Source organism: Elgaria multicarinata, chromosome 3 (assembly GCF_023053635.1).
Source record: "Elgaria multicarinata webbii isolate HBS135686 ecotype San Diego chromosome 3, rElgMul1.1.pri, whole genome shotgun sequence".
In the NCBI taxonomy this organism is placed as follows: Eukaryota; Metazoa; Chordata; class Lepidosauria; order Squamata; family Anguidae; genus Elgaria; species Elgaria multicarinata.
Genome location: NC_086173.1, coordinates 45,616,666 through 45,643,967, shown reverse-complemented (window position 1 = coordinate 45,643,967; position 27,302 = coordinate 45,616,666). Strand labels below are relative to the sequence as shown.

Below are 27,302 nucleotides of genomic sequence, written 5' to 3'. Positions count from 1 at the left end.
TCTCCCTGCTATCTAACATCCCCACCGAGGGCAGCCAGAGTTTCAAGCAATTGGGACTTGTTATCCCTGTTCCCTATGCTAGAACTTTTCTCTCTGGCACCTCCCCGCACCCCTCTTCCTGGGAAAAGGGCTACCGCAATACAAAATTAAGCTTGACATTAGTGAGGCAACTTTTCTTGGCCTGTTATCTTCTTTCACAAGCAAAGGGATCGCCTTAGTCAGGGCTATTTGTCTTCTCTAATTTTACAGGCACAGAATATTATATGGATTCTGGTGCCTGGCACAGAATATCGAGGATCTCAGTTGACATTATAGAAATAATTTTTCTAGTCCTCATGGTTGTGACAATGAGTATGAAGATGGTCAGGCAATATCTGCAAGAGGCTCCAGTGTCACAAGAACTGGAGCTTTTATTCCTTGCATGTCTACCCATCTCTTCCATAAAGGCCTGTAGTTATGTTCTCCCCAATCATAAATCCCTGCTGACTTGTACTTATACATCACAGGTGGAAAACTGGTGTCTCTTAGATGTTTTGGCCTACAACTCCAATCAGCTTTAGCCAGCATAGCCAATGGTTAAGACTAATGGAAACTGTAGGCCTAAACATCCAGAGATGCAAGTTGCCCACCCTTGGCATACATCATCTCCTGCCATTATAAGACGTTTTTGAAAATTACACAGACACACACAGGGCCAGTCCTAAGATGAACTGTACCCTGAGTGAGGAGTGCTTTTGATGCCCCTCGTGTTGGCACCCCCCTCAGCTCAGCACCCCAGGTGACCGCCCAGCTCACCCACCCCTAAAGCCAGCTCTGAACACACACAGCACATTTAGAGGTATGAATTCTCACAACGTATTCTGTTATCAGAATGCAAGTAGTCGAAGCACAGAGTTTCAGCTTCTTTGGTTTATTATTTGGACTCGTTTTATGGAAGGGAGGTGAACACAAATAGGCTTCATAGGTTCACAGGACATCTGGAGCACTGCCCCCTCTTTTCCACAGAATACTCTGTGCATTCAGCATTTGCACACATACACACACACAGCCCACTGAGCCAGGACAAGCGCCTCTACCAGTCCTCTTTACCTTCATGGGAGTGTGAGAACCAAATCTGGGAGGTGCCGGAGTGGGGGCCACGGAAGGCCGGTTCTGATGGGGATGATGCAGGGCCTGTGGGGTGCGGCGGTGCTGCTGAGCCCAAGCTGCTGCTCAGAAAACTGCCCATAAACGATGAGGCAGGTGAGTTTCCCATCAACCCGCTTCCTGCTGGGTGCACAAAAAGAGAAAAGAGCATCAGACAGATGGACAGTGGGAAACTCAGCAACTTCCCCACAATGGTGAACATTTAATTTATTCATTTAGATTTGTTATCCTGCCCAATGCATTCCTTTGCACATAAAATACGACCCTGTTCAGATGACATGTTAAGCCACAGTGGTTAAGCATTTTGAGCTAATCATTAAGGTTTAGCATGCCATGTGAACCATGATTAAGCATGGTGGCTACATAACCACAGTTTAAACATGCTCCCTAGCTTTTGCTGCAAAAGGGTTAGCAGCCTAACCATGGCTTAGCGTGTTGTCTGAACAGGCCCAACATAACAATTAATCGGGAAGCAAAATTTATATAATAGCACCATATATATATTGTTTAAAATCCTATCTAAACTCAATGTATTAAAATCCTAATTCATTGGAATGTTTGTCCCAGACACCAGGCTTGCAGAGAGAAGAAAACACTTTTAGCAGATGTATGGGCCCACCTACGTGCCTTCACACTCAGTGTCTGGATGCATAAACAGTTTCCTACTCGATCTGGCAGCACTGATGGGCACTTATTATCTGCCTGCTGTCTACATCGGGGAAGGAGCTGGCATTAATGCGAACATCCATGGAAGACCTTTGGGAATCACACCTGGAAATGTCTTCTGAGTGTGGTACATACATACAGGCAGGGGCTGAGATTACCCTTTGCTACTACTATACCGATATACGTCTACAAGCTGATGAGGAAACAAATGATTGTGGGTATATGTGTCACTGGGCCTTGGAACCTGGGTGGTAGCTGGCACACATACAGAAGCCTTTGGTATATATGTCTGTGACCTTGTCAGCACTCATGCATCAGCTCAACACCAATGTACAAGCCCTGGAGGGTGAACAAACAAGAACAACCCACACGCGGCTTATTGAGCTACTCTGCTTCCATGTCCAGTGGAAATTAACAGAATTGAACCAAAGCAAAGGGATATTCGGAAAGTACAAATACAGCGTAAATCTAAACACAGAAACTGTGAAGCCATAATATAGAAACACTACACTACATAAATACATGCATTAGACAAATGGGGAGAGGGAGGATCCCCTCTTTCAATATTTTGAATCAGTGAATTTCTGGTAATAAAGTTTCTTGCTTAGCTCACAAACAATTGGGGCTCCAAATTTCTTGGCAAGCTCCCCCTACCTGCCATGGGTCTCCCTGTTGCAGTCACCTACACATCCTGAACCCACTTCCCCAAAGCAGCAAACCTTAATTCAGATCCTGTGTTTTGTCACACTAACATCTGAGAGTTGCTTCTGAAAAGACAGCAGAGATAAATGTAAGCACCATCACTGCTCATGAAAGTGGTCTATCATATGGGCCGTATAACATAGGAAGAGTGAACTTGTGTGAGATTGGCTTGTTCCTTCAGTGAAGAGGACACAGTCCACGGAAGGGAGAATGCAATTTAATGCACTCCCATATTGCATTACTCATACATGTAGACTGCTTATGTGAGCCTTCAATTTATTGTTAGAACTGACTCCAGGTTACTGTACAATAGCGTCTCTAGGAAATACTCCTAATGTAGGGTTGCCATATGGGTCTCCTGCATCTATTGATCAGTAATGTATCTAGCTTGCATGATGGCAAGTGGCTATAGCAGCTTTGGAAGATGTATGCCTGTTAAAGAGGTGGCTACTGTGCTAGCCCCTGCTCGAGGCAGGACATTCCTTGTTGCAAGTACACCTGGTCCCCCACTTTGAATTTCCCCCCACTTCCAGATCACCATATGAGGCTAGGGCCTAGCAAGGCCTCCATCTACTAAAATGCCCCACTATGAATGAGTATCCTGTTACCCCTTTTCTGGCAGGACTTCCATGCCAGAAAACACAACAAACAGCAACAATACAAACAGGTATTCAACACCATACTGAGAAAAGCTTCACCTGCTGAATGTCTGTCTGTCACATGGTTATTAAAAATATGCGATCTTACCATGGGGGAACAAAAAGATGGCTGTGTGAGGAATCTGGCTGGGCCTGCAAGAAGTGCTGCATGCTATCTATGGGCCTGGACATTTTAGTCATTACCCCTAGGTATTTGACGTGGGCGAGTGCCTGGCGAGGCATCCAGCCAAGAAGCAGGAAGTGCTCCTCACTTTAAGCCAGCCCACGCTCTCTGGCTAATCCCATTGGGATGCCTCAGCGATGAGTGTGGGGATGTGGTTACAAGGGCAAGGCCAAGGCCACTCCCCACAGCTGGGGTCGGGGTGGGAATTTGGGCACTAGCAAGGGAAGTCCCTTCCTGGACATTGTGAAGGAGCTAAGTCAGATGTAAGGGTGTGGAGAAAGTATCGAGACATGGGCTCTGTCAACTCAGAGCCTCAGGCTCTCCTATAGACCAGACAGAGTAGTGAGGACTAAGGAGATTCTTGTGGAGTTGTTTAATGTCAGACCAGTCTTAAGACTGCTAACCAGGAACCCAGGCTCCTTTCCTCTAAAGGGCACCTAGTTTTAGGCCTTTACAATGCTCAGAGGGAAACAAAACTCTCTCCTTCCCAGGATAACTGGCTCATTTCTTGCCAGAATTCCTCACCTCTATTAATTCCAATTTATCCAGCCCAATAATTCCAATATTACATTGATTTATAAAGCAGCCTCATTGGCTTTTGCTTCTGTACCAAGTTGACTCCCCCATTTATCATGCCCTATAAACAGTACTGGCTCCAGATTTTGGAGGGCCCTTACGCAAGACATCCTCAATGGCCCCTGTCCCTCGGTGAGTCTACCTTCTGAATGCAGTTGTCAGTAGCTGACATAACTCCTTCAGCCCTTTCACTTCATTGCTACCACTTGCTTGCTAGGCAGGCATTGAGCCAGGAAGAAAGCAGGCAGTGCCATCTCCCGCTCCTTCTTACCAACACTATTGTCTGGGCCAAAGCAAGAGGCAGGTGAACAAGTAGGCTGCCATGGTAAAGAGGGAGATCAAATCCAGGGGACTTCGTCAGCGGGCCCCTGCTGAGGTGTGGGTCCTGGGCAGGTGCCTAGCCATGCCTGTAAAATAGGACCTCCCCCCACAAATTTATCTTGCCCTGTGAAACATCACAATCTCATTTTAGACCCTTCCAGACCCATTGCCTGCACCTGCCTTCTGAATCCCATTTTATCTAACGGCACAAAGTTTTACAAAATACCCCAAGGGACTTGGCTTACTTGCAAACAGCCTGCATGAAGAAAAGAGAGGCAATGTGGCTAGAATTATATAGATTTGCACCTGCAAATCCCAGTTTCAAATCCTAGCTCAGCCATTAACTTTCTGGGCAAGTCAGTCCCCATAACTTCCTCCAGCTTGCTCTCATGAATTTGGCAGAAATAATGATAGAAATGATTTAAATGACAATTATAAAATATGATGGGATTTTTTTTAAAAAAGGATAAGGAGTGGCTGTTTTTGTGCATACCAAACAAACACACACACCTAAAATCTGTACAGTCTTTGTGAAACCCCATCTCCCATGTGGTGTTATGTGGATAGCTGCAGAAGGCCCTTTTGCGTGATGTGGTTGGTATGTGGAGAAATCCTCTTATGGTCAGCAGACACGTATCACCCAGGGAAGACACTGGACTGGTTTGCATGTCACAATAAGCCACTATGAAAAGAAGCTACTGTGTGGTGCTCTGGGGCTTATCGGGGCTTGTTTCCCCCTTAGCCCTCCCACCTGCTCCCAGCACTTATCCCATGGGCCTTTGTGGCACAATATCAGCAGCCTACTCTGCTACTCCAGTAGCAGTTGTGGGTATTCTCTCCCCACTATTCAGGATTAGCTTCAAATGCTGTCAGCTAGCTCTCCCCACTCCACCTCTCTGTCTGTGTGTCTGTCTGTCTGTCTGTCTCTCTCTCTCTCTCTCTCTCTCTCTCTCTCACACACACACACACACCTTGTTGGAACATCTGAAGCTGCTCAGAATCTATGTATGAGTGACTGTGCTGGTGAAAAGACCCTCACCCTATCTTTGCATGTTTCAAAGGATACAATCTTCCAGTCACTCAATCCAGTGTCAAACCAAGTTTTATTTGTGTTACTAGCCAAATTAAAATTTTGCTTTCCTACCTTGTGTCTGATTACTGATATGTTGAGCAGTGTGATGACAACACATTAATGGAGTTGACCGAGGTACTATTCACTTATTTTTATTTTAATGCCTGTCACTTCTTTACTTCCTCCCCTTTACATCTCTGTGTATATGTCCCAGATGCCCTGTGGAGATCTGAGGGCTCTCAGTAATGTCCCCTAGAATGTAGGAGATATCAACCCAGCTGATAAGGAAGTGATCCTAGAATTTTGGCATTCTAGAGGGCTGCACAGTTTCTGTAGTTTTGTAGTTAAGCTGCATGCGGAACTGCAATTGACTTTCCACACTTTGGAAAGGGAGGTATAGAATTTTTTGAGTGTCCATACATCCTGTTATGTTTCATCCACACACTTGAGCATGACATAGCAGTGTAGGTGGAGAAGGGACAATTTTCTATCAGTTTTTTTAAAAAAATCTATTTGTACTAAAGTGGTTTTATTATTATTATTTTTAGGCACTAGTGTGTGATCACTTTCATAGTGTTTGGGTTGTTGGTTCTTTGGGAGTAAACCCCATTGAACTCAATGGGCCATACTTCCAAATAGACAAGTATAGGATTGCACTGTACAACGTGATTTAGCACTAATTGAAATATTGTCCTCCAACTCCAGATTAACAAAGGGTTAAAATGGCATTGCACAGAAAAGTAGCATGGGGTGATTTAATTTTTTTTTAAAAAAAAGTTTGCACTAACATGCTTTTTCTTTTTCATTCAAGCAATATTGTGCAGACATGCATGGCAACAGGTTCACCTGCCTGAAACATCAAAAACACACTTCTTTCAAAAGATGGGAAACTATTGCTAAGGCAGTCTACTCCTGTGGAGGTTACACTCCTAGTGTGTTCTTTCCCCCAAAAAAAGTTGGGAGGGCAGGAGGGGGTTGCATTCTGAAGAGGCAAGTAAGAACTACAGTGAAAACACAGGGCAATGATTTGATGATCAGGGGTCTGGAAACAAAGCCCTATGAGGAGAGACTGAGAGAACTGGGCATGTATATCCTTCAGAAGAGAAGACTGAGGGTCTTTTGATAGCACTCTTCAAGTACTTGAAAGGTTGTCACACAGTGGAGAACCAGGATCTCTTCTCAATCATCCCAGAGTGCGGGATATGGAATAATGGGCTCAAGTTACAGGAAGCCAGATTCCAGCTGGACATCAGGAAAAACATTCCTGACTGTTAGAGCAGTATGAAAATGGAACTAATTACCCAGGGAGGTTGTGGGCTCTCCCACACTAGAGGCACTCAAGATGCAACTGGACAGTCATCTGTTGGGTATGCTTTAAAATGGATTCCTGCACTGAGCAGGGGGTTGGACTCGATGGCCTTATAGGCACCCTCCAACTCTACTATTCTATGTTTCTATAATTACACTGATGTAATTGATCATGAACAAAGCATGGCTATTCCAGAATGAACACCCTTAGAACAGCCCTTAAGTTAATTCAGCAGCAGCAGATTTTCTTCTCTCGATCTTGGAGCTCATAGAATGGAGAGGGCCTAATGGCAATAGGCACATGAGTATATACGGTACATATCTACTTTATATGGACTTTGGGCAAAACTACAGGGCAGGGAGCTACAAATTGCTTGCTTGCATGAGGCTCCCATACCTAGCCCAGGCCCTCTTTCCTTGGTGTCCTATCAGGCATCTAGTGGTAAAATAAATAGCCAAAGATCAACACTACCTCTGGAGTATAAGCTGTGCAGTTGTCTTCTTCAAAAAGCTGCCCTATTTGCAGATGTGACTTCAAATCAGGGAGCTGCTAGTCATGTAGTCCCAGCGGCTCCACCCACTTGACCCCACCAGTGTTTCAGACCACACAGCACTCCATGTCTCGCAGCTCCCCATTTAACTGGCCAGTGCAGTTTCAGACAGCTGCAGCTGCTACTTTTCCCTCTGCTGCTCCCTGCCTCCAGCTGCGTAGTATACGGGTTGCACTGCCAGACCTCAGATGGCCCAGGTTGCAATACTGAAAATAAACCTCCTGCTTGCATCAGCCCCCCCTCCCTGCAAATCCTGATGCCATGTTGGGGCAAAACAGTTGCCCTTTCAGGCCGAGCTCCAAGGAAACCTGATAAATAGGGGAGAGGAACAGTTGGGCCAGGCACAGGGACAGTTGCCATTTCCAGACGAGGCCTGTTTGAGAAGCCATGGTGCAGCTCTTGGCTCGCATCTCCCTGAGAACAGAGCCCCCTGCCTCTGCTCTCTCACGCTTGCCAACATTTCCCAGCCTGTGAGTCACAAACTGCTGGCAGCCTCTGCTCCCCTGACTCTGCAGCTGATCAGCCCCTCGCCAGCTTCCCACCCCCTCCCCAAACAGCATCCCCAGCCAACCCTCTCACACTCTCCTTGGAGCCCCTGGCTCCCATGACCTGGAAATCCAGCCCTGAGCAACTCCCTCCTCCCAATCAACCGAAGCCAACGTAAATAAATAAATAACTGAAAGACAGACAGACACAACTTCCGAAACACGATGCCCTAAGGCAGCCTCCCCCCTGCACTCGGTGCTTTCCAGATGTGTTGGACTACATCTCCCAGCATTCCCCCAGCTGAACAAGTTGAGGGAGGCTGTCCTAAGGTAAGACTGTGGCGAGATTTTATTTATTTATTTATTTATTTATTTATTTATTTATTTATTTATTACATTTTTATACCGCCCAATAGCCGAAGCTCTCTGGGCGGTTCATGGTATATTCTTTACCCCTGAATAAGGTAGAATCGAAAACATGTTAGGCTTTTTATATTTATAAGTGTTTTGAGACTCCACCTCCTCTTCTGCTCACCTGTGGTTTTGATGCTGTTTCCCTGCTTTACTAACTGAAATGATCAGCAGTTCAAACGTTTGTTGTTCTTATCACAGTGACTGTAGTGGGGGAAAAGCCGATAAAAATTCTCCTTTCTAGGCAACTTTTAAAAAGTTACTGGGGTTCATGGGACCTGGCACCACTACTGGTACATAGGGTTTTGAACTGCTTTGCTGGCCCCTGCTCCTGTGCTTTTAACTTCTTGATCTGCAGGCATTAATTAGCAAGTGAGAATGCCCATTTCCACAAGAGCCTTGCCTTCACCAGTTGATTCCTGCAGATCAAGATGCTGTTAAGGACACAAAAACAAGCCAAGTGGGGAGTTTTTCTGCTCAGTTAACAATCCTAATAATATGTATGTATTTATGTATATATGCATGTATGCCTGAGTGATTGGGACTGAGAGGGGTCAACAAAATCCTCTCCCAAGCTCACAGTAAAAAGTTTTCAGAGGGGGGAAATCTTAATTGGTGGGTCTGCTGAGCTTGAGGCGGGAGTAGATTTGCCCCATTTTTCCTACACCCCCCACCCACCCCACAACTGCTCTGGAATTCAATACTTTAAGTGCTGCATCAGTCAACTAACAAATTAGGAAGTTCCACATGCAGAAATGTTTGACTGTAAAGTTTGCCACTATCGAATAGAATTCCAGGCCCAATCCCACTAAATTCTTGAAATTCAGTTTGCTTGACGTAATGGGTTCATTACAAGATGTGGAGTGGGAAGGCAGAAAAAGAAATGTCTAGGAGAGAAACATTCACTTAACGACAAAAGAAAGGCTGAGAGAGCAACCATTTCCCATGTTTTTCCATTGCTTCAAGCTCTCTTGTGGTTTCAGCAGACCAGCGTGCTCTGAGTTCCCCTCCACAGGGTTTGTTTTTTTCACTCCTCTCTGACCATTGGAAGCCAGGAAAACTAATAATCTGAATCCTAATAAAATCCTTATAGAAGCAGACGGGATCCAAATGTCTTAGCAAGCAAACCATTAGGACTGGGAGGAATGCCATCCAACACTGTCTGTGGAAAAACTGGGCTGTGCTGTTTTCCCAGCCCTTCAATGAGTGGCAGAAAATGGGAATTTCCACCTTAAGAAAGAAAAACCAAAACCTTTCCCCCTTTTACCACTGGGCAAGAATTACCATAAATTCATTCATGATGTCAGAATAAGGAGGCAAGAGAGGGGAAAGGGGACTATTGTTCTCCCCCCACCCTCTGTATGCAGCCTGGAGCAGCTGTCACAAGGGCAAAAGAGTTCTTTTAGAAAGAAGTGCAACTCCTTCTGTTTTTTTATTCCAAAATAAGTGCAAGAAACCTGCTCTGGATCAGGACCCTGGTGTGGTAGAGGGGTTTAAACCCTTGCCCCCTGCTGATCTGGATGCAGGGAAGCATGTCTGCAATTTATATTTCCTCAAAGTTATTGATTTGTTTAAATGTGTAATATTTATTTATTTGATTTATACCCAGCCTTTCCACCAGGAAAATGGCACTCAAGGTGGCTATCAACCAATAAAAAACCATTACTTTAAAAAAAAGTAGTTTTTTAAAAAAGATTAAAAACCCAAAAATTACAGAATAAAAACAGCACCCCACCCCAACAGACCATTTTGCGCACACACACACACACACACACACACACATATATATAGCAATGTAAATTGCAATTGGGCCCCCCACGATTTTGACTAGGACTGTGCAGGGGGTGGGGGTGGAAAAAGAAAGGCCCCCAACTCTACCACTAGTGTCCCAGTCTGGATCCCTGTGCTTTCTTTTATGACAAAAGATTTGTTAAAAAAGACTTTGCTGCAATAACCTCGATACATGCTTTTGGTTGTGTTTTGTTAAGTGATGAGGAAAAAACACTTTTGTGCAAATTCAGTGGCACTATTTTTGATGTCTTTAGTTACTTATTAGATGCACACATTACATATACTTCTGTATCATATGTTCCCTGCTGTTACATGAGGCTTCCAGTGATCTCCCATCCAGACTGCTGATCAAGTTGACCGATGCTTAGCTCCAGAATGCAACCGTTATCTGGGGTTCCTAGCCCATTCACTGAGCACACTTTTCTTGACTTCATGTGTTCTAGAGCTGAGTTCTGATGCTGAAAATAGGTCCTGGAAATTATCCTGGCAGTCATCAACACTTTGCTCAAAGCCAACTTTCAAACGCACAAAGACAAGTCTCCATCTCCCTGCCCCTCTTTCTTACTGGGGATACTCTGGACTGTAGTGCCACTCTCCATGGCAAAACAGTGCTGAAATACTCTCACAATGAATAATGTGGATAGGGCACACACCCAAGAAGTGGCCAAATAACAGTGGATGTGGCACTCAACTCAGCTGTGGGAGAGGAAGTTCAACTTTTGTTTGAAAGGCTTAGAAAGCATTTCAACAGAGCTGCCTGATTCTGGCATGCATACGACTTATTTCTACTTGCAAGGAGCAAAAATTTAATGTGGTCTTTTTTTCCCCTTAGGGCTAGAAAAAGTGTCCCCATCCTATTCCCAGGTGGAATTAAGTTCACAGACGTGTGTTGGTGGCTTCACCACCAGGGCAGGCAGGCCGTTGCCAACCACAAATGGCTGCAAGCTCTTTTGATCCTGGAGATGTGTGACATTTCTATTGAATGGAAAGGTGTGCAGCCAAGAGAACGCCACCAAGGGCCAACCCAATGGCTACATGGAATCCAGGGGAATTAGGTGCCTGCTGGGTAGGCACTGCTTGGCAGCAAGAGACCTGCCAATCCCATTAAAGAGAGGGAGCAACACTCCCTCTCCCTAAGCAGAAGATGTTTCAGAGCAGGCAACCAGCCCTCTTCTGTAGCTAGACCAAGCGAAGGAGCTTCCTCTGAGCTAGAGATAGTGTTCTGAAAAGCCCTGACTGCAGGGCTCAATGGGGGCTCATGCCCACCCTTTTCAGCTGGTTTGTAATGGATACATTATGCTAACTACACACCTAAGGAGCTGCCCTTGTGAATCAGTAGAGCCACCAGTGAATTATATGGAATCCAAAGCAATCAGCCTCAGACTGGGTACCAGCAAGATGTCAAACCAAGGCTGGTGTCCCTTATCCCTGGCTTTGCTGATGCTCCTCACCCTTTGCTGCATCCATGGCCCTGGGTTCTCATCATTCACTGCTATGCTAATACCCTTCAACTTTGACCCCAAAGGCAACTCTTGTTTTCAGTCCTGGATTTCTTCCCATTGTTGCCTCCCAGTTGAAACCTGCCAGATGTCACTAGACTCCATCTTCCAGAGCAGATCCTAGCTTCTCCTCTTTTCAGGGCAGGAGTCTAGAATGCCCCATTCTTCTGTCCCAAAGCCACATGGCTCCTACACCGTGACTTGATACTTCTCAGTCCAGCTGTGGCCCTTCTGCTACCTTGCCTCCCATTGTGTGAGGAACGTGAGCGAAAATCACTGAGCAGATGAGAGGGGGAGGCTGCCATGACTTTGGTGTGAGAAAGAGATATGAGGATGCCTTGGCTTCAAGATCCACCAACCAGCTCAGCTTCTGCACTGTGTGTGAAAGGGCAGCAGCTAATTTGCATCAAGGTTCAGATAAAGTTCTCTAATAGGCCACGAGCTGTTGAATCCTGTGGTTGGCAGATGCCATGTATTTTAGAGGAAATACTCTCCATTACCACAACCATCTCCCCACAACCCCGCCCCACAGATGTCCGTCATTTCAGACACCGTTGCTCCAGAGCGTTCCTTATTTTGTAACTCCAGTTTGGCAGCCTTAATGAGGCTTCTGCCAAAAAGGGAAGGGACACCACCACTGTGGCAAGATCATTAGTGAACAGGAGACTAAGCCCAGGTTGGCCCCATTCGCTCCACGTTACCGAGGCAACTATATCAGTCCCAGAAGCATCCGTTCAAACACACATTCTTCACAGAGCTGGCCCGGCTTACACAGGCAGCTGCCTCGATTGCCATTCTTGCAGTAAACAGCAACCGTTCATTCCCGCCCTGTTGCCGTGGGTATCGGCAAGGTACTAACTAGTGCTCCAAACCTGTCAGTCTCACTTCTCTGTCCAACAACCCTTCTGTGACTCAGCCAGCCCACTTCTGCTTTCTGTGGCACTCCTTGGTTCAAGGCACATCTCCCCCATTGCTCCACTGAGGGAAGGCCCATGGCCATGGCCAGGCAAAGCTGGTAATAGGCCCGGGCCAGATGGGAAATGTAGGGCCAGTGTGAAAGAGCACCTGCTTTGCATGCAGAAGGTCCCGGGTTCAATCCCCAGTGTCTCTAGTTAGGGTTGGAAAAATTCCTGCCTGAGACCCTGGAGAGCTGCTTCTAGTCAGTGTCTACAATATTGGGCTAGATGGACTGACTCGGTATAAAGCGGGTTCCTGTGTTCCTCAGTCATCCCTCACCATTGGCTATACTGGGCAAAGGCTGATGGGAATTCCTGTCCAACAACATCTAAAGGGCCACAAGTTGCCCACCGCTCTCTTACACTTTGACAAAGGCACTGCTGAGTGGAAATACAAAATAGGTAACACGCATCCTTCCTTAGACCAAGCTTTTCAGTTACAAAACAACAATTTCTGGCAGAAGAAGAAATGAAAGAATGAGTAATTCTGCCTCCTGGGTATACAGGGAGCAAAATTGGTTATAAATGCAATTGCTGATTTCAGACCATTGAAATGGCAGTTCATCCACAAAGATATAAAGCATCGCTTCACAGCATAGAGCACGTACACACACACGCCACGCAACTCATATGCCTCTAACCTAATCAAACACCAAGAGAAAGGAAAGGTTTTGTTTTATTTGTTTATACGTGAAAAGTACTAGTAGGTAACAGAGTAGATGCCTGAGCTCCATCCATATTCAAAAGGGCTAACATAAATCCTAAGGACTATTATTAAGTATTATCCAGCTGCATTTCAAAAGCGACTTGAGTTGCATTGAGAGGTAACAGGCAGTGGATCTACAGGTTGGTCCCAAGGGATGTGGCAAAAGTATATGAGGCTTGGAGAGCAGGTGGGCCTTGACCTGGAAACTGGAAACGAGCGGATATAGGGGAAACATAGTTGTGCAGCAAATGCAAGGGGGCGTGTGTGTGTGGGCCGAGATGCCTGGGCAGAATAGCAGGAAGTGGAAATGAGGGCAAAGAGAAAGAGGGGAAGGAACAGAACTGAGGAAGGCCACAACGAATCCTGTGGAAATGTGTGCACGTGCATCCATGCTCGTTCACCCACGCTATGACTAACTGGAGCTAGTAGAGCTGAACCCCACAGCCACCTGTGGCTTTCCCACTTCTGTTTCAGGCTCAGGCTCCAATACCATAAAGGGAACGAGCTATTCTGGTGGTTAGAAAGCTGTAGCAGAGCCCAGGTCACACAGGCTGAGCTTGACTTCCCTTGAACAAGCATGTGGGGGAGGCCTCACCCAGCCCCAGCCTCTGGGGACTATGTGGGAAACGCTCAGACAAACATCTGTGCAGCTCCCAGTCAGATTTCAGCGGCTGGAGGAGGAAGCCAAGTTCTGTGGGAGAGGCCTGGCCCAGACCAGCTTTGTCGGGAAAAGGTTCAGCAGCTAGAACTGGCTCAAAAATAACCCGCAGCTCCAGGCTCAATTAATTGCAAATGCAATGGCAATCAGTATCCTTGCCCACACCTAGAGGTTAAGCCAGAACTTTTCTGACCTTAAAAACAGGATTCCCAGCAGTTTGAGACAAAGAGCGAGAGACTCCACGCCTAGAGCTACAACATTCATAGACACTCTTATAGATCAAGTTAAGAGGGCTCATGCATACCTTTTTTCCCATACCTGAATAAACTGAGTTCTTCATTTCTGATATGAGACTTATTGAGGTTTACACCTGCCTGGAAATTGCACCCTCTTGAGTGATGGAAGCATTTCTCATTAATCCCAGGTGTGTGGCATTTAGAGGTTAGAAGCACTCTACACATGTTCAGATGCACTATTATTTCACATGTTAGTGCTGATCCCTGGCATGAAAAATAGTTTGTGGGGCTAGACCCTGGTCTAGCCTGGCTCAAATTAAACCCTTCACAGATTATTCAGTGCACATTTCCTGGCTCAAAGAAGTGGTGCATACATGCGTATTTCCTGCTGCACTTTCACAATGAACATACCCGCCCCAAAACTGTGCCCATAAATGCAAAACCAGGAACATAGACAGCTGTAAATTATACCTGTGCAAAATGTACATACAATGCTGGCAAGAAGGAGATGGAGACTATGTTCAGATTCTAAACATAATACCATAGCCATAGATAAGAAGCACAAACCCAGAAACACAAAGATACATGCAAACCCAAGTGCATCCCATACATTCATGGCATACATTCATGCTCAGGTACATTCAAGGGCCCTCAAAGCACTGCCCACAACTGTGTATGCACACAGCATTTTGAGGCTGAAAGGCATAACATTTTTTCATTGACTATTTTGTTAAATCTGTTTTTACACAAAATGGGAGACTGGGGAAGTAACCCACCCCCACCAGTCACTTAACCACTGGCAGCAGAAAGTGACCCACCACGTGAGAGTTTTTCAGCCTTTTGCACATAGAAAGTATTTCCTCTCCATTTCTTTGAAGAAGCAAAGGAAATGAAGGTGCAGAACAATGGAAAACCTGGCCCAAGGGAACCTTAATGAATCAGTAGCAGAGGCAAGGCAACTCAGTGACTTCTGGTCCCGTCTTGATGCCCAGCCCAAGCAGAAGCTGTTCGCCTCTCTCAAAGCAAACTCTTTCGCCCCTAAGACATACCACAACATGAGTCAGGGACTGGCTAGAGTGGGCTGTGCCAGTGGGCGTGAGGAAGGCAAAACCTGGCTTAGGCGAAGAGTTGCCCAATTATTTTGAGTTGGGAACATTCTGAGAATGGAAGTGGTTTACAAGAACTGCCCTAGGTTTCGGCGCATAGTTGTATCTGGTGTGGCAGTGATCCCAAATCCAAGCAAACCCAGAAGCTATCATGATACCCAATACACTGCATAACCCAAATAGCATCTTTCACACATCACACAAGACTGAGTGTATCACCAGTCTATGTGCGCTGTTGCTGGCTTCGGATTACAAAAATTCTGGCACTTTGGGTTGGGTGCCTCCTACCATATGTAAAGTATGTTCCTTTTCTTTTGTGAAGGCATCCAGATGGTTTGTTTTGGTAATGGACCGAAGGAGACAGTGCCTCTGAGCATATGTGGAGTTGCATAGATACTCTAGCAGGCTAAAATATGCACAGGTACACAAAAATGTAAGACTGCAGGCGGAAAATGCCCCCAGCCATTCTGCATATCTCTTCCATTCTGCATGGAAGCTAGGCTAGTAAAATTCTGGCTAGTTGTTCACCTTACCCATAAAGCAGGTCTCTTTTTGAGGTAAGGTGTTGGTGGGATTTGAGAATTGAAGCTTTGATTTAATCTATATTTAAAAACACACAAAGGAATGTTCTAGCACCCACAGAGAACTGTCTAAAAATGAGTGACACATGTGTCCCAAAGGCTTAAAATGCAAATTAAAAAAGAAAATATTTAATTATCCACTTTTAAAAATCTCACAACTTTTAGCCACTTGTGATTTTAGGGACTTGATAAAGGACATATAAATCATTCTGGCAGGCCTTCCCTTTTTAGAATTTTATTGCTAACTGTTATATATTGTTTTAACTTTTTAAAATTGTTTTTAATTTTTTTTATTGTTTTATTGATTGTTTTATTGTGTTGGAATTGTTTTTAACTTTGTATGCCGCCTAGGGTATTTTGTATGTAGGCGGTATATAAATTGAATAATAATAATTTAAGCATAATTACTTGAACTTTCTGGGACCAAGGCACTATTTACATACAACAAAGCACCTCCCCTCTATAGAAACCTATCTTGACTCAATGTGTTCGCTCTCTTACATTATCCACCTGATCAAACGGGTAATGCCGGGACATTTCAAGTCTCATCTGTAATTTCTACATATGCAGACCAATGACTTCCAAGTGGAGGGCCTGGAGCCCCAAAGCTGCCACATTCAGATTGGTAACCGACTAGCAAATGCTAGTGACAACATAGTAGAAAGAACTATGGGCACATCGCTTCCAAACTACCAGCTGGAACTAATGGGCAGGTCCCAAATGAAGAACAAATTAGACTGGTCGGCTTTCCGCACTACGGTGTTTGGGAGCGACTGCCCCAGAAAACCACCCGTATGAAATGAGGCATAGCTGTGGGTCTGGTCTGTTGGTGAACAAGGCTTGTTAGCAACCCATCTAATAATTTATATTATGTACCCCTGGCGTAGCTCAATGCCAGGCTGCCCAAGCCATCTGCACAGATGCTCAGCTACCCCTGTGCTGTGCCCAGCTCTACAGTATGCAGCCTCCCCCTTGTGTCCAAGGGCACGTGGAAAGCCTTCATCCTTCCAAAACAAACAAGCTATAAAGATTCCCCAGGCACTATCCTGCCCTCGCCATTCAGACAGTTCCCACTAGGATCTCGGTGTGTGTACACACGGGGTGGCACAAGGCAGCACCTGAATGCAATACAAACATGCCCCGTCCAATTATATCCACTTTTCATCTCCTGCTTGAGGCTTCCCTCCGCCCTGAACACCCACTTCCCCATCTCCCCAGCCTGAGAAACTCATCAGAGAGGGCGCCTGAATGAGGCCCATAATCAACGCCCAGCCTTAATAGCTGGCAGTGGCAAACACAGGAGAAAAATAGCCTCAAACTGGCCTGAATTACAGGTAATTAACTGTAATCGGATATGAGCTCTCACTGGGTCTTTTCAGACTGTACACAAGTTGGAGTGGAAGTGTGATGTGTACATTTCAAAATTCCTCCTGGCCACATCAAGGCATGCGAAGGCAGCCTTAAGCTCAGAAGTGTGGCGGACTGAGCCAGGTCCAGCAGCTCCTTCCATGACATCAGGGGTCTCCAGTCTTTTCGCAAATCAGGACATGATGGGGGGAGGGGGGCTTGTACTCCTAACCATCATTGTGATCTGTTTTTACGCAATTGCTTTCCTCTTTTCCTCTTTGGTGGTCTGTGCTTGTTGAGCTCTGCAGGTTGAGCTCAGTTCAATATTCTGCAATAACCACCCTCAAATTCTGCAATCTGAATAAAGAGTAAGTCAATTTGAATATGCCCACCAGCCAATAGATTCTTCTTCCAAAGCTTGCATTTGGAAACGGTTCAACAAAAACCAGGGTGGGCAAAAGAAAGAAAGAAAGAAAGAAAGAAAAACTGGGAACAGGTGGTCAGCAGGATCAGGGGACCAACAACGAGTTCCTTTGGGAAAGGGAGGGAGCAGGGTGTGAAGCCTACAAGCTCTATCCCTTGTCTACATGACCTGCAGCTCCTTTGCTTTCTGCACCTTTGCCAGGCATGACCCCCACCCCACCCCCTGCTACCTGCACTAAGCACAGACCAACTTCTAGAGGTGGGCAGGCAGAGCTCCTGTCCCTTTCATAGTCACATGAGAGATAAAACATTCAGCACCTGGAACTTTTCCTTGCATTGATGGGAATGGGGAAACAAACACCTCCTAGATTTCTGCCTATTATGCAGGTGCTGAAGGCTCAAGAGGTCTGTTGGGGGGGAAACTTAGCAAGCCTAGCACCATGCCAACCTCTTCCACAGGCCTAAAAACGAGGGTGGGGAACCTCTTTCATCCTGAAGCCTGAATTCCATTTGGAGAAGCTTTCAGGGACCACATGCCAGTAGTTGGTGGGGCTAAAACACCCCCAAATACCAGTATATTTAAGCTTGAAACTTTTTCTGCCAGTAACTAAGCCTTAGGAGAGGTATTCCAACCTTCTAGAATAGGAGAAAAACCACCCAAAAAGCTAGGAAACCACCCAATAGTCAGTGATGAAGTGAAAAGTGTGAGGCCAGAACAGGACACCCCAAGGGCTGGATTTGGCTCCTGGACCCTCGGTTCTGCACTACCACCACAGAAATAAACCAAACCTTTCCCCCTTCCCCACCTCACCCTACAGTCACAGATACACCAAAGACCTTCCTCCTTCAGATTACCTAAGCATCTCAGCTCTTCTTCCACTTCCTCCTTTCCTCAGCAAGTTCCCATTTCTTTAAGCAATAGGTATGAGTTCTACCATCTGTCCTCAGTGCATTGCAAAGGCTGGCACTCGGCGCTAATGCAAAAAATGCACCTCTGTGATGGCCTCCGCCCTATCACTGTCCTGGCTTTTCCCCACATTTCCATTGGCTCCCACGATCACACAGCCAGAACAGACTCCACTCCGCGCCAGTCCGGTGATCCCTAGAGCAGGTTCCTCCCTCACAAACATCATGTTCCCTGGATGAGTAATTCTGTTCTAGGGGAAACGGATGGGTAATAAACAGTGGGGGAGAGGTGACAAGCTGTGGGGAGAAAAGGCAGAAAGAACATTTTGCAAATGCATGGATGGGGTGGGGCAGGGGAGCAACGGCAGAACACGGAGCCTTTCTTTGGCTGGGGTCCTTCTTGTCTTTCCCCGGATTTCATCATGAATGCAAGGCCGAAGCCAGCAGCAAGATGCTGAGCAGGCTCACATGGGACGTTGCTATCTGGGTAAAGGTTGGATGTGCGTACAATACAGATGTTCTATGTTATTGACCAAAAAAAAATAAACCCAAAAAACCTGTAATTAAACCAGTTGATGTCTCCTGGCTTTGCCCGGAATGGGCTGAACTGTGACAGACACCTCACCGTTTTACTTGGCGGCAGTGGTGGCAGAGGCCAAGGCCTTGAGTAGCTTGCTGGAAAATAAACCACGTTTGCTGGAATGTGAGGCATTTTACAGAGGGCCAGCACGGGGCAGGGGATAAAGTGTGCGCATGGGAGAGTTTCAGGTTCAAATCCCAGCTCGGTCATAAAGCTTCCTCTGTAGTCTTGGGCAAGTAGCTTTTGCTCTTGGTTACTTTGTGGTTAGGGGCTGTTTCACAGAAATTATAATTTTAACAGGAAAGAACTCCTTTGTATGCCTGCGGAAAATGGTAATGTCTGGACGGCTCTTGTTCTGTGGTGTACGTGAAGGTTTGTTTGGTTTTTTTAAAAATGAAAGTGTGTGTGTGTGCTCCAAACCATCGTGGTTTTAGCAGGTACACAATGTGAGGCTGTAACATGTACCTGTTACAATCACAGCATGCAAAACAGTAGCCTAAAGCGACACAGGAATTGCAGAGCATTTTTAAAAGGATAAGCGCTATGGAAGTTATAGATGCAACCTTGGAAGTTCTCTTATGTGCATCCCACAGAGTTTAATGGGGGCTGAGAAAGTATCCTAAGATACTAAGTATCCTAAGAGTGCACTTGCACAGCTCACAATCATTTCAATAGGGCTTGCACAGAAATAAATTGTGACACTGGAGCCTCTTGCACCACCTGTCTCTCTGATCAATGCATGTGAGCATATGTAGCTTTGCAGGGAAATTGTATCAGCAAAGTCCTGTTTTTGAAAAATAATAACGAAATGTATAGTCTGAGTCATCTGTATTCTGCACTATCGAAATCTTGTGTCAAGACAATCTGTATAAAATATGCAAATAGAGCAAAAATGCATAATTTCACTTTCTTCATAAGTCAGTTGCTTTTCCTCCCTAATTTTAGCATAAAATTAGTTGTGGGAGGGGCAAGGACAACTAAGGTTACACTCCTAGCCACTGAAAATCTGATTGAGCCACCTCTCTGTCGAGATTTCATTCAGCAGATACTGTCCACATTTATTCAAGCATGTCTGCAATCATAAGGACTAGGAACTTGCTTTTTTTAAAAAAGTGTAAGTCAAAATTCCAAGGAAGCAGAATTCTGTCCCCACTGTCCACTGAAATGGAGTATACACACAGTCTTGTAAATAGTGTGCTGGCTGGGAATTCTGGGATCTATAGTCCAACACATCTGGAGGAAAATCAGTTTGGGGAACACTGAGCTAAGCCAATATTTTAAGTTCTCTATAGACTCAAGAAGACACTTAATATTGGCAAGTTTTTCATTGTCACCAGAGAAACCTGGGGCTTTGTATTTCAGCTCTTCTGTTGGATTCCTGGCTTTTTTGTTTTTAATCTAGAGATCAAGCAGTAGTATTTAAGGGACAGATGCCATCAGAGAGAAGTGTAACCATTTTTAACAACAACAACAACAACAACAAATTCTGGTTGTGAAAAAGGGGAAATATCTTTTTCATTTTTCACTACTTATATGGAGTTCTCCTGCCTTTGTCTACAGAATAGTGCCTCACACCTTCTGGAAAAGTTCCTTCTATGCAACTATAATTAAATGTCCTCCAGGGATGCATCAAGCACCAGCCAGAGAACCTGAACCGCCCAGAGAGCTTAGGCTATGGGGCGGTATATAAATGCAATAAAATAAATAAATAAACACTCACACTCCTGCCTTTGGGAGATAATATATGGGGCAAGGTTGCTGCACTTAATCCTGTAGGAAACTCAAGAAGCTGCATAACCCCTATCCTGAGAATATGCAACTCTGCCCTGCATCTGGGCTGTACCACTTCATACTCTAGGTGGGGGGGGGGCTCACATGATGGAATGTGCAAAACACAAAATAAATTAAAACAATCCTTGCACTTAGAAAATTAGCTAGTCAGGGAGAAGAGGCTGTGCTAGAATCCTCCCACCTGTAGATTGAGGTTATAACCCATCCCAGACCCAGGTTCACCCCCTCAGTCTAGGGTTCCACTGTCGTCACACTGGATTTGGGGTCACCCATCTTCAATCTTCATAGCAATAAAAGGAAGAGTTCACCAGGTTAGTTGGGAGATGGGTATTTTGTTTCTATAGCAAAGAAGGAAGAGGAAGACCCCATCAGACTCTTCATCCTCCTTAATTCTTCTATCTCCTTTCTCTCTATCTGTCTACATTATAGTCTTCCCAAGGTCCCAATTACAGCATTTTCACAGAATCCTCTTGTAGAATTGATTTCAGTGGTATCGTTTTGTAAGAGCTGGGGTAGTGTATTCTGTAGAAGCAAGGAATTTGGCCTTGAGCAAGAATTCAAAAGCCTTAGGATTTATCTCCAGTTACTTACTTCTCCTAAGATTTAGCCGCAATGCAGAGATGGGGGACCTGCAGTTCTCCTGATGTTGCTGGACTCCAGCTCCCATCATCCCCAGCAAGCATGGCCAACCATTAGGAATAATGACAACTGTAATCCAACAGCATCTGAAAGGCTGCGGCTTCCCCACCCCTGGGGTACACAGCCCTGGGTGTACTTCTGCTGAGTCTATCATAGTAGGAAACAATGGACACAAACTGTAACTCACTAGTACACAATAACAAACTACAGGTATGCCTTAGCTCACTTATCTTCCATGTAGCAATAGCCAGCTTCATCAAAATCTGCATCATAAATAGCTATGCTTTGCAACACAGCAAATGTTTGTCTGCTATGGTACCCAGGTGGTACATGCAGAATCCATCAGTTTTTTTCTTTAAGTGAAAGTGTATAGTTCTCAAGGTTGGTGGGGTGGGATTGAAAATGTGACACAAAGGGCCATTCAACACTCAGAAAGCTCCCAAGGATCAGAAAAATACATGTACCCTATACCAGCTCTGCCTCCAAAGCATGTATATCCCCCTACAATGGCTCATCTTTTTCCTTTTCTCCGTTCCAGTCACTGGCAAATGATCTCCTGCATAAAAGCCTGTTGTTGTTTTTGCAACAATCAATGAACAGTGAAAAAAAAATCACAACTGCATATTCGGTTTTGATTAAATGTACTTTGTATTAAATTTTAATTAAATTTTATTAATTTTTTATTTCAGAATTTGGATTTTATTTTATTTTCTAGGCAGGTAGGAGTTCTTGCTCCTGATAACAAGCTGCATTGCCAGATCAGGATGGTTCAAAACTGAGGATGCCAGCCTGGGTACTTAAGAGAGCTTTCAAGTCCTACTTTTGCCAAAGATTCCCCACGTCAGCCTCCAGCATGGCTAGCTAAGGGCTGCTGGGAGTTGTAGGCCAACACATCTGGAGGGCACTAGGGTGGGGAAAGCTGCCCTATGGGGCTTGAGGTGACATTTTCACTTTGATAATTTAAAGTCTTCAGAAGCTTCCCATGTCTGGGGGAAAAAGATAAATATACATTTTATCCAAATGTGTAAACCTACGTGGGTCCCTAGACCTGTGAACTGCTGCAAACCTTTCCCAGGATCACATGTATGGTGAACGTTGTATTAAGACATTTGCCTGTCTTTTCAAAGATAAGGGAGACTTCTGCTCTTTAAAAACTGTAATGTGAGAAGTGACCCCCTAGTCTCCATGCCTCAATTTCTCCTCTGTAAAATCACATTAAATGTGCCCTGGGGATGTGCTTAGCTGAAAAAGAAATTTCAGTTCACAAGCTCAAGGAAGGACGAGCTTAGATCTACACTCACAGCAGCACATTCAAGCATTCTCATTGTTTAAAGGAATATGTAGGCAGTGACATTTCCTGATCTCAGTCATTCTTGCAACAGCTTATAAAAATGTAGGTCCCCATATTCAGATTTTACAGACGTCGAAACTGAGGCCTGTTATAAGTCGGAAGCCAAACAAGCCAGAGGCAAAGGGGTGAAAACGGAGATGTAGCATTTTATTAAAAAATTACCAATGCGTTTCAGACCAAAAAGTCCTTCCTCAGGGTAATCTACAAGAAGTGTGTGTGTGTGTGTGTAATATTTACAAAGACAAAAAGACAAGGTTGTCAGTCACAGCAATTAGTTCACCCCTTTGCCTCTGGCTTGTTTGACTTCCTTCTTGGGGTTCCTTCCTTTATTGGGTTCAGTTTTAAGTCGACCAAGCAAGTCCTCAGCTTATTCCATTTGAACCTAGATCTTCCCAGGTCAAAAGCTCCATTCAGGCATTCATGCCCCCCCCCTCCAGCCTTCACCAATGCATGATTAAGAGGGTTTTCAATTGCACAGGGAGTGCCCACAAGCAGAGCAGGCTCCTCTCCAACACATCTGAACAGGAATTGAGCGACAGGGGGGTGGAGCCAGCAAGTATGGTGGGGGCAGTGGTGTATAGGAGCCAGGGCGTGGGCCAAGCCTTTATTATTAGCAGGGATGTCATCTGCCACCCCCACTCAGAATTTCCTCTTCCCTCTGAGCTTAGTTGCAATCCTCTCAATAGCTGCAGGTAAATGAATTTTACCAGCTACAATATATTGTCCCTTGTTGTAATGCAAAGTATTTGGGGATGGCTTTGCCTAGAATGGGCCATTTCCATTAGCAAATGAAAACCTCCTAGAATTGGTTTGCTGATGTGCATCAACAGAGCTGCCTGCAATTTTGGAGTTTCCTTGGGGGCGTGGCCATGATAAGTATCCGCACCTCAAAATGAATCACTACACCATGATGTGGGGGGTGAGCGCCTGGACAGGGCCAAAATCTAATACTAGATTTTGCCGAGTCGTTAGTACTGAACTTGTATCTGTTTCTAAGGGATGCTCAAAAGTCCTGTCTCCCTGTCTCATATATCACACAAGTCCTGGATGTTGCTTTATCGTCAAAAGTGTGTGTTTGTGTATCTCTGTTTGCGTGCGTGCGTATATATACGTAAGACGGAGAGAACTAAATGAAAATGCCACTGGCTCAATTTACTGTTAAAATAAGTGATCTAATCCAGAGATATATTGCTGCAAATAAAATGGTGGGTAGATTACATTGGAAATGTAAAAAAAAAAATTATGCATAATTAACTGCTGTTCTTCTGGGGGGTGGGACACCACAACCCTATGTTAGGGAAAGCACCTAATTTCCATGGCGTTCAGAGACGATAACGCTATATTTTATTGAGACAATTTATTTTAAAGTTTTGGCCCTAAAAGTGTGAAATGGCCTGCGGCGAAACTAGCAATCTGGCAGCTCCCTTTGCAAACAGTTTAGCAGGTGCAGTAATAGGGATGGAAAAGCCAATGGTTACAAATTAGCACCCAAGTAGCATTGCAAGACAGGCGAAGAACTACACATCCCCCCCACCCCACCCACACCCACTTTAGTTGAGTCTTCTCAAGTATTCTCCTCTAAGAATTGCCTTCACCCAATGTAATCTCAGCCTGCCTTACTCATCAATCAATCTGCCCCATAAAGCCCTCTGACACTCTGAAATATCAGAGAAACATCCACTTCATCAGTTTATGCAAATAGAACAAATCTCACCAAGCTTCTCCAAATATTGATTATGCCTCCTAATTTATAGCAAAATAATAACGACGCCAATGATTGCAATAATAATAAAAAATAAAAGTTGGGAGTGGGGGCAGGTGGCATGGGAGGAGCAGGGAGGGAGGGCATTTCTGTGTGTTATAAGGGAGAGGATGAGACTGGGAAAGCAGCCGGTGACTGAAAAATAAATTGCAACCAACGTGGAAAAGGTGGTGAATGCTTTGTGGTAAATGAGGGATGACAAGCTAGAGACAGAGAAGGATCAGAGGAGGGAGGGGAAGGTGGAAGCTTTTAACACAGCCTTCCCCTACCTGGGGCTCTCCAGATATATTTATTTCATTTATACTCTACCTTTTTTCCTCCAAGGAACCCAAGGTGGCGTACATACTCCTCTTCCTCTCCATTTTATCCTCACAAAAACAACCCTGTGAGGTAGGTTGGGCTGAGAGCCTGTGACTGGCCCAAAGTCACCCAGTGGGTTTCCATGGCCGAGTGGGGACTAGAACTCGGATTTCCCGACTCCCAGTCTACACCTTAGCCACTACACCACACTGGCTGGATTACTGATGTGTTGGACTACAATTTCCAGCATGCCTCACTATGACTGAAGGCAGTCTCATGCACTGCATAGCAACAAACCCAAGTTTGCCACCAGAAATGCAGACCCTGTTCAGATGACACACTAAGCCACCGTGGTTAAGCATTTTGAGCTAAACTTAATGGCTTAGTGTGTTGTGTGAACCATTCCTGGCTACATACCCAAGGTTTAAACGTTCCCACTAACCATTGGCTGCAAAAATGGTTAGCAGCCTAACCATGGTTTAGCGTATTATCTGAATAGGCCCACACTGCACAGGGAGCTACAGCCAATGCTAGGAGTTGTAGCCCCAGCACATCAGGTTGGGGACGGCTATCTTATAGAGAGACCTTTATTCCACCCCACCCAACCTAGGCAAGGTAAAGACTCCCTCTTGGAAGGAGAAGTCTCTTCATCACTTGGCTGGTCCTTCTGGCCTGCCAGCATGATTAAAGACTGTTTCAGATACTGCATGGCAGCAAATCCAGGTTTCCCTCCAAGGGTACGTTGGACAGGGGGCTACTACAACCAATCACAACTACCTGATTATTTATTTATTTATTTATGATGGGCACACCCTGCTTTTCAGTCAACACTGACTCCCAAAGTAGGCAACTATAAAAGTCTTGTCACAAGATAGATTGTACATTTATATCCCACCGTGAGTGCCATTTTTTCAGTGGAAAGGTGTAATATAAATCAAATCAATAAATAATGAACAAATAAATGTGGCTAAGGGGTGCAGGAGAAGAAGAGGGGATGTTTACAGGTGTGTGGGCCTACATGTACGATACAAACATTTGCAAACACATGGTCAAAATCACTCTATAGTTTCATGTATTACTTTGTTAAACTCTTAAGTGTACACCCACCTGTTGCCCTCCAGGTATTTTGGACTTCAATTCCCATTAGCTCTAGCCACTATGGCCAGGAATGCTGTGAGTTGTAGTTCAAAATATCTGGAGGGCACCGGGTTCAGGGAGGCTGGTGTACAGCTAAAAGCTAGTCTATGAAAAGTCAGGACTTGCGCTAATCAATTTTCATCACAACCCATGTTCATGAGAAATGTGAATCAGTAGGCTTCCATCCCTTGGATCATTAAAGAGAGATAGAGAAAAAGAAAGAGTTAGGGGTGAAGACTGAGGGTCAGAATGCCCAGGCACACTTCCAGACCCTGGGAAGGAAGTAAAGTTTGGGCAAGTAGAGAAGGGGAGGAGGTGGAAGCTGGGCCTCTCCCAGGTCATTCAAGTTATTTTCCTCCTTCTCCATCTCTTTATTTCAGGTTTACCGACCATAAAAGTTAGATGAATCTAGTTCCCAAGCAGTGTGAGATCTATTTGGGAAAAGCTCTGTAGAAAAGCAAACCCATTAGTAAATGGGTTCAAATACGTAGAACCTAGACAAGGAGTAGACAACCTGATGCCCTCCAAATGTTTTGGGCTACGACTCCCATAATTCTTGACCATTAGCCATGCCATCTCTCCCCCCCCCCCCACTCTTTTTTAAAGAGATTATATTATGCTCTTGGCTGCACATCTCTCTACCACCTCTGTCTGGATTATAGCACTGTTCCCAGGGAATGCTGGAGTGTACTCGTGGATAAACAGGACAGCAAAACTGTGCTTACAGAAAAGGAAACCTCCAAAACTACCCACATTGCGGCACCCTTCGAGACTCTAACCTATTCAGAATGTCATTAGGGAACATTGCGAAGTTGGGTCAGAGGCCAGTTTGGATGGTCTCTCCATCTTGCCTCAGCAACTGCCTGTCTCTCACAGTGTCCTGGAAGGCACATATCATAACCTGAGTGAGTACCATGTCAAGATGATGGGAGGTCCTACCGGAACTCTAGCTCATCCATCATGGTGTGGCAATTCCTCCTTAGAACTCCCTACTGACCCCACATGGTGGGTCAAAGTGTTACATGTGTACTAGAGAGGATCAGTACAATGGAAATTTGTGTGGCAAGGACCTACAGTTAGGAACTTAGCTGTCTTCTATCAGGTCCATTGACTTATCCATCTTCTAGAGCAGGATTAACTACACTGACAGACAACAGCTCCCCAGGGTCTCAAGCCAGATATCTTTCCTGGCACCTGTTACTGGATCCTTTGAGGTGGAGATGCCAAGAACTGAATGTGCCTACAAAGCACGTCTCACCTACTGAGCTATGATCCTTCACCAAGTTGGTGTCGTCAAGGCTGGAAAAATATTTCAAGTGCCACCCTGAACGTTTGGGAAGCAACTGTCAAACATTCATCCCAAACATGGATCTTCTAAGCATTTTGGCTTATTCTGAACCTGGACATCACTGCTTGTGTGACAAAAATTAACTCTGGACAGTGATGGGAAGACAAACTTTATGTGGTGTCTTC

General features: G+C 45.1%; 1 protein-coding gene across 4 annotated transcripts in view; it reads right to left on the bottom strand.

Moving 5' to 3' along the window:
* The window catches only part of BAHCC1 (BAH domain and coiled-coil containing 1), a 101,280-nt gene that overhangs the window by 46,922 nt on the left and 27,056 nt on the right, over window positions 1-27,302 (bottom strand). For 3 of the 4 annotated variants that reach the window (XM_063120090.1, XM_063120093.1, XM_063120092.1), the window contains exon 2: window positions 1,090-1,269. In XM_063120090.1, the coding sequence (XP_062976160.1) occupies window positions 1,090-1,269 (180 nt within the window). The remainder of the gene's footprint in view (window positions 1-1,089; window positions 1,270-27,302) is intronic. The other variant, XM_063120091.1, reaches the window with a different exon arrangement.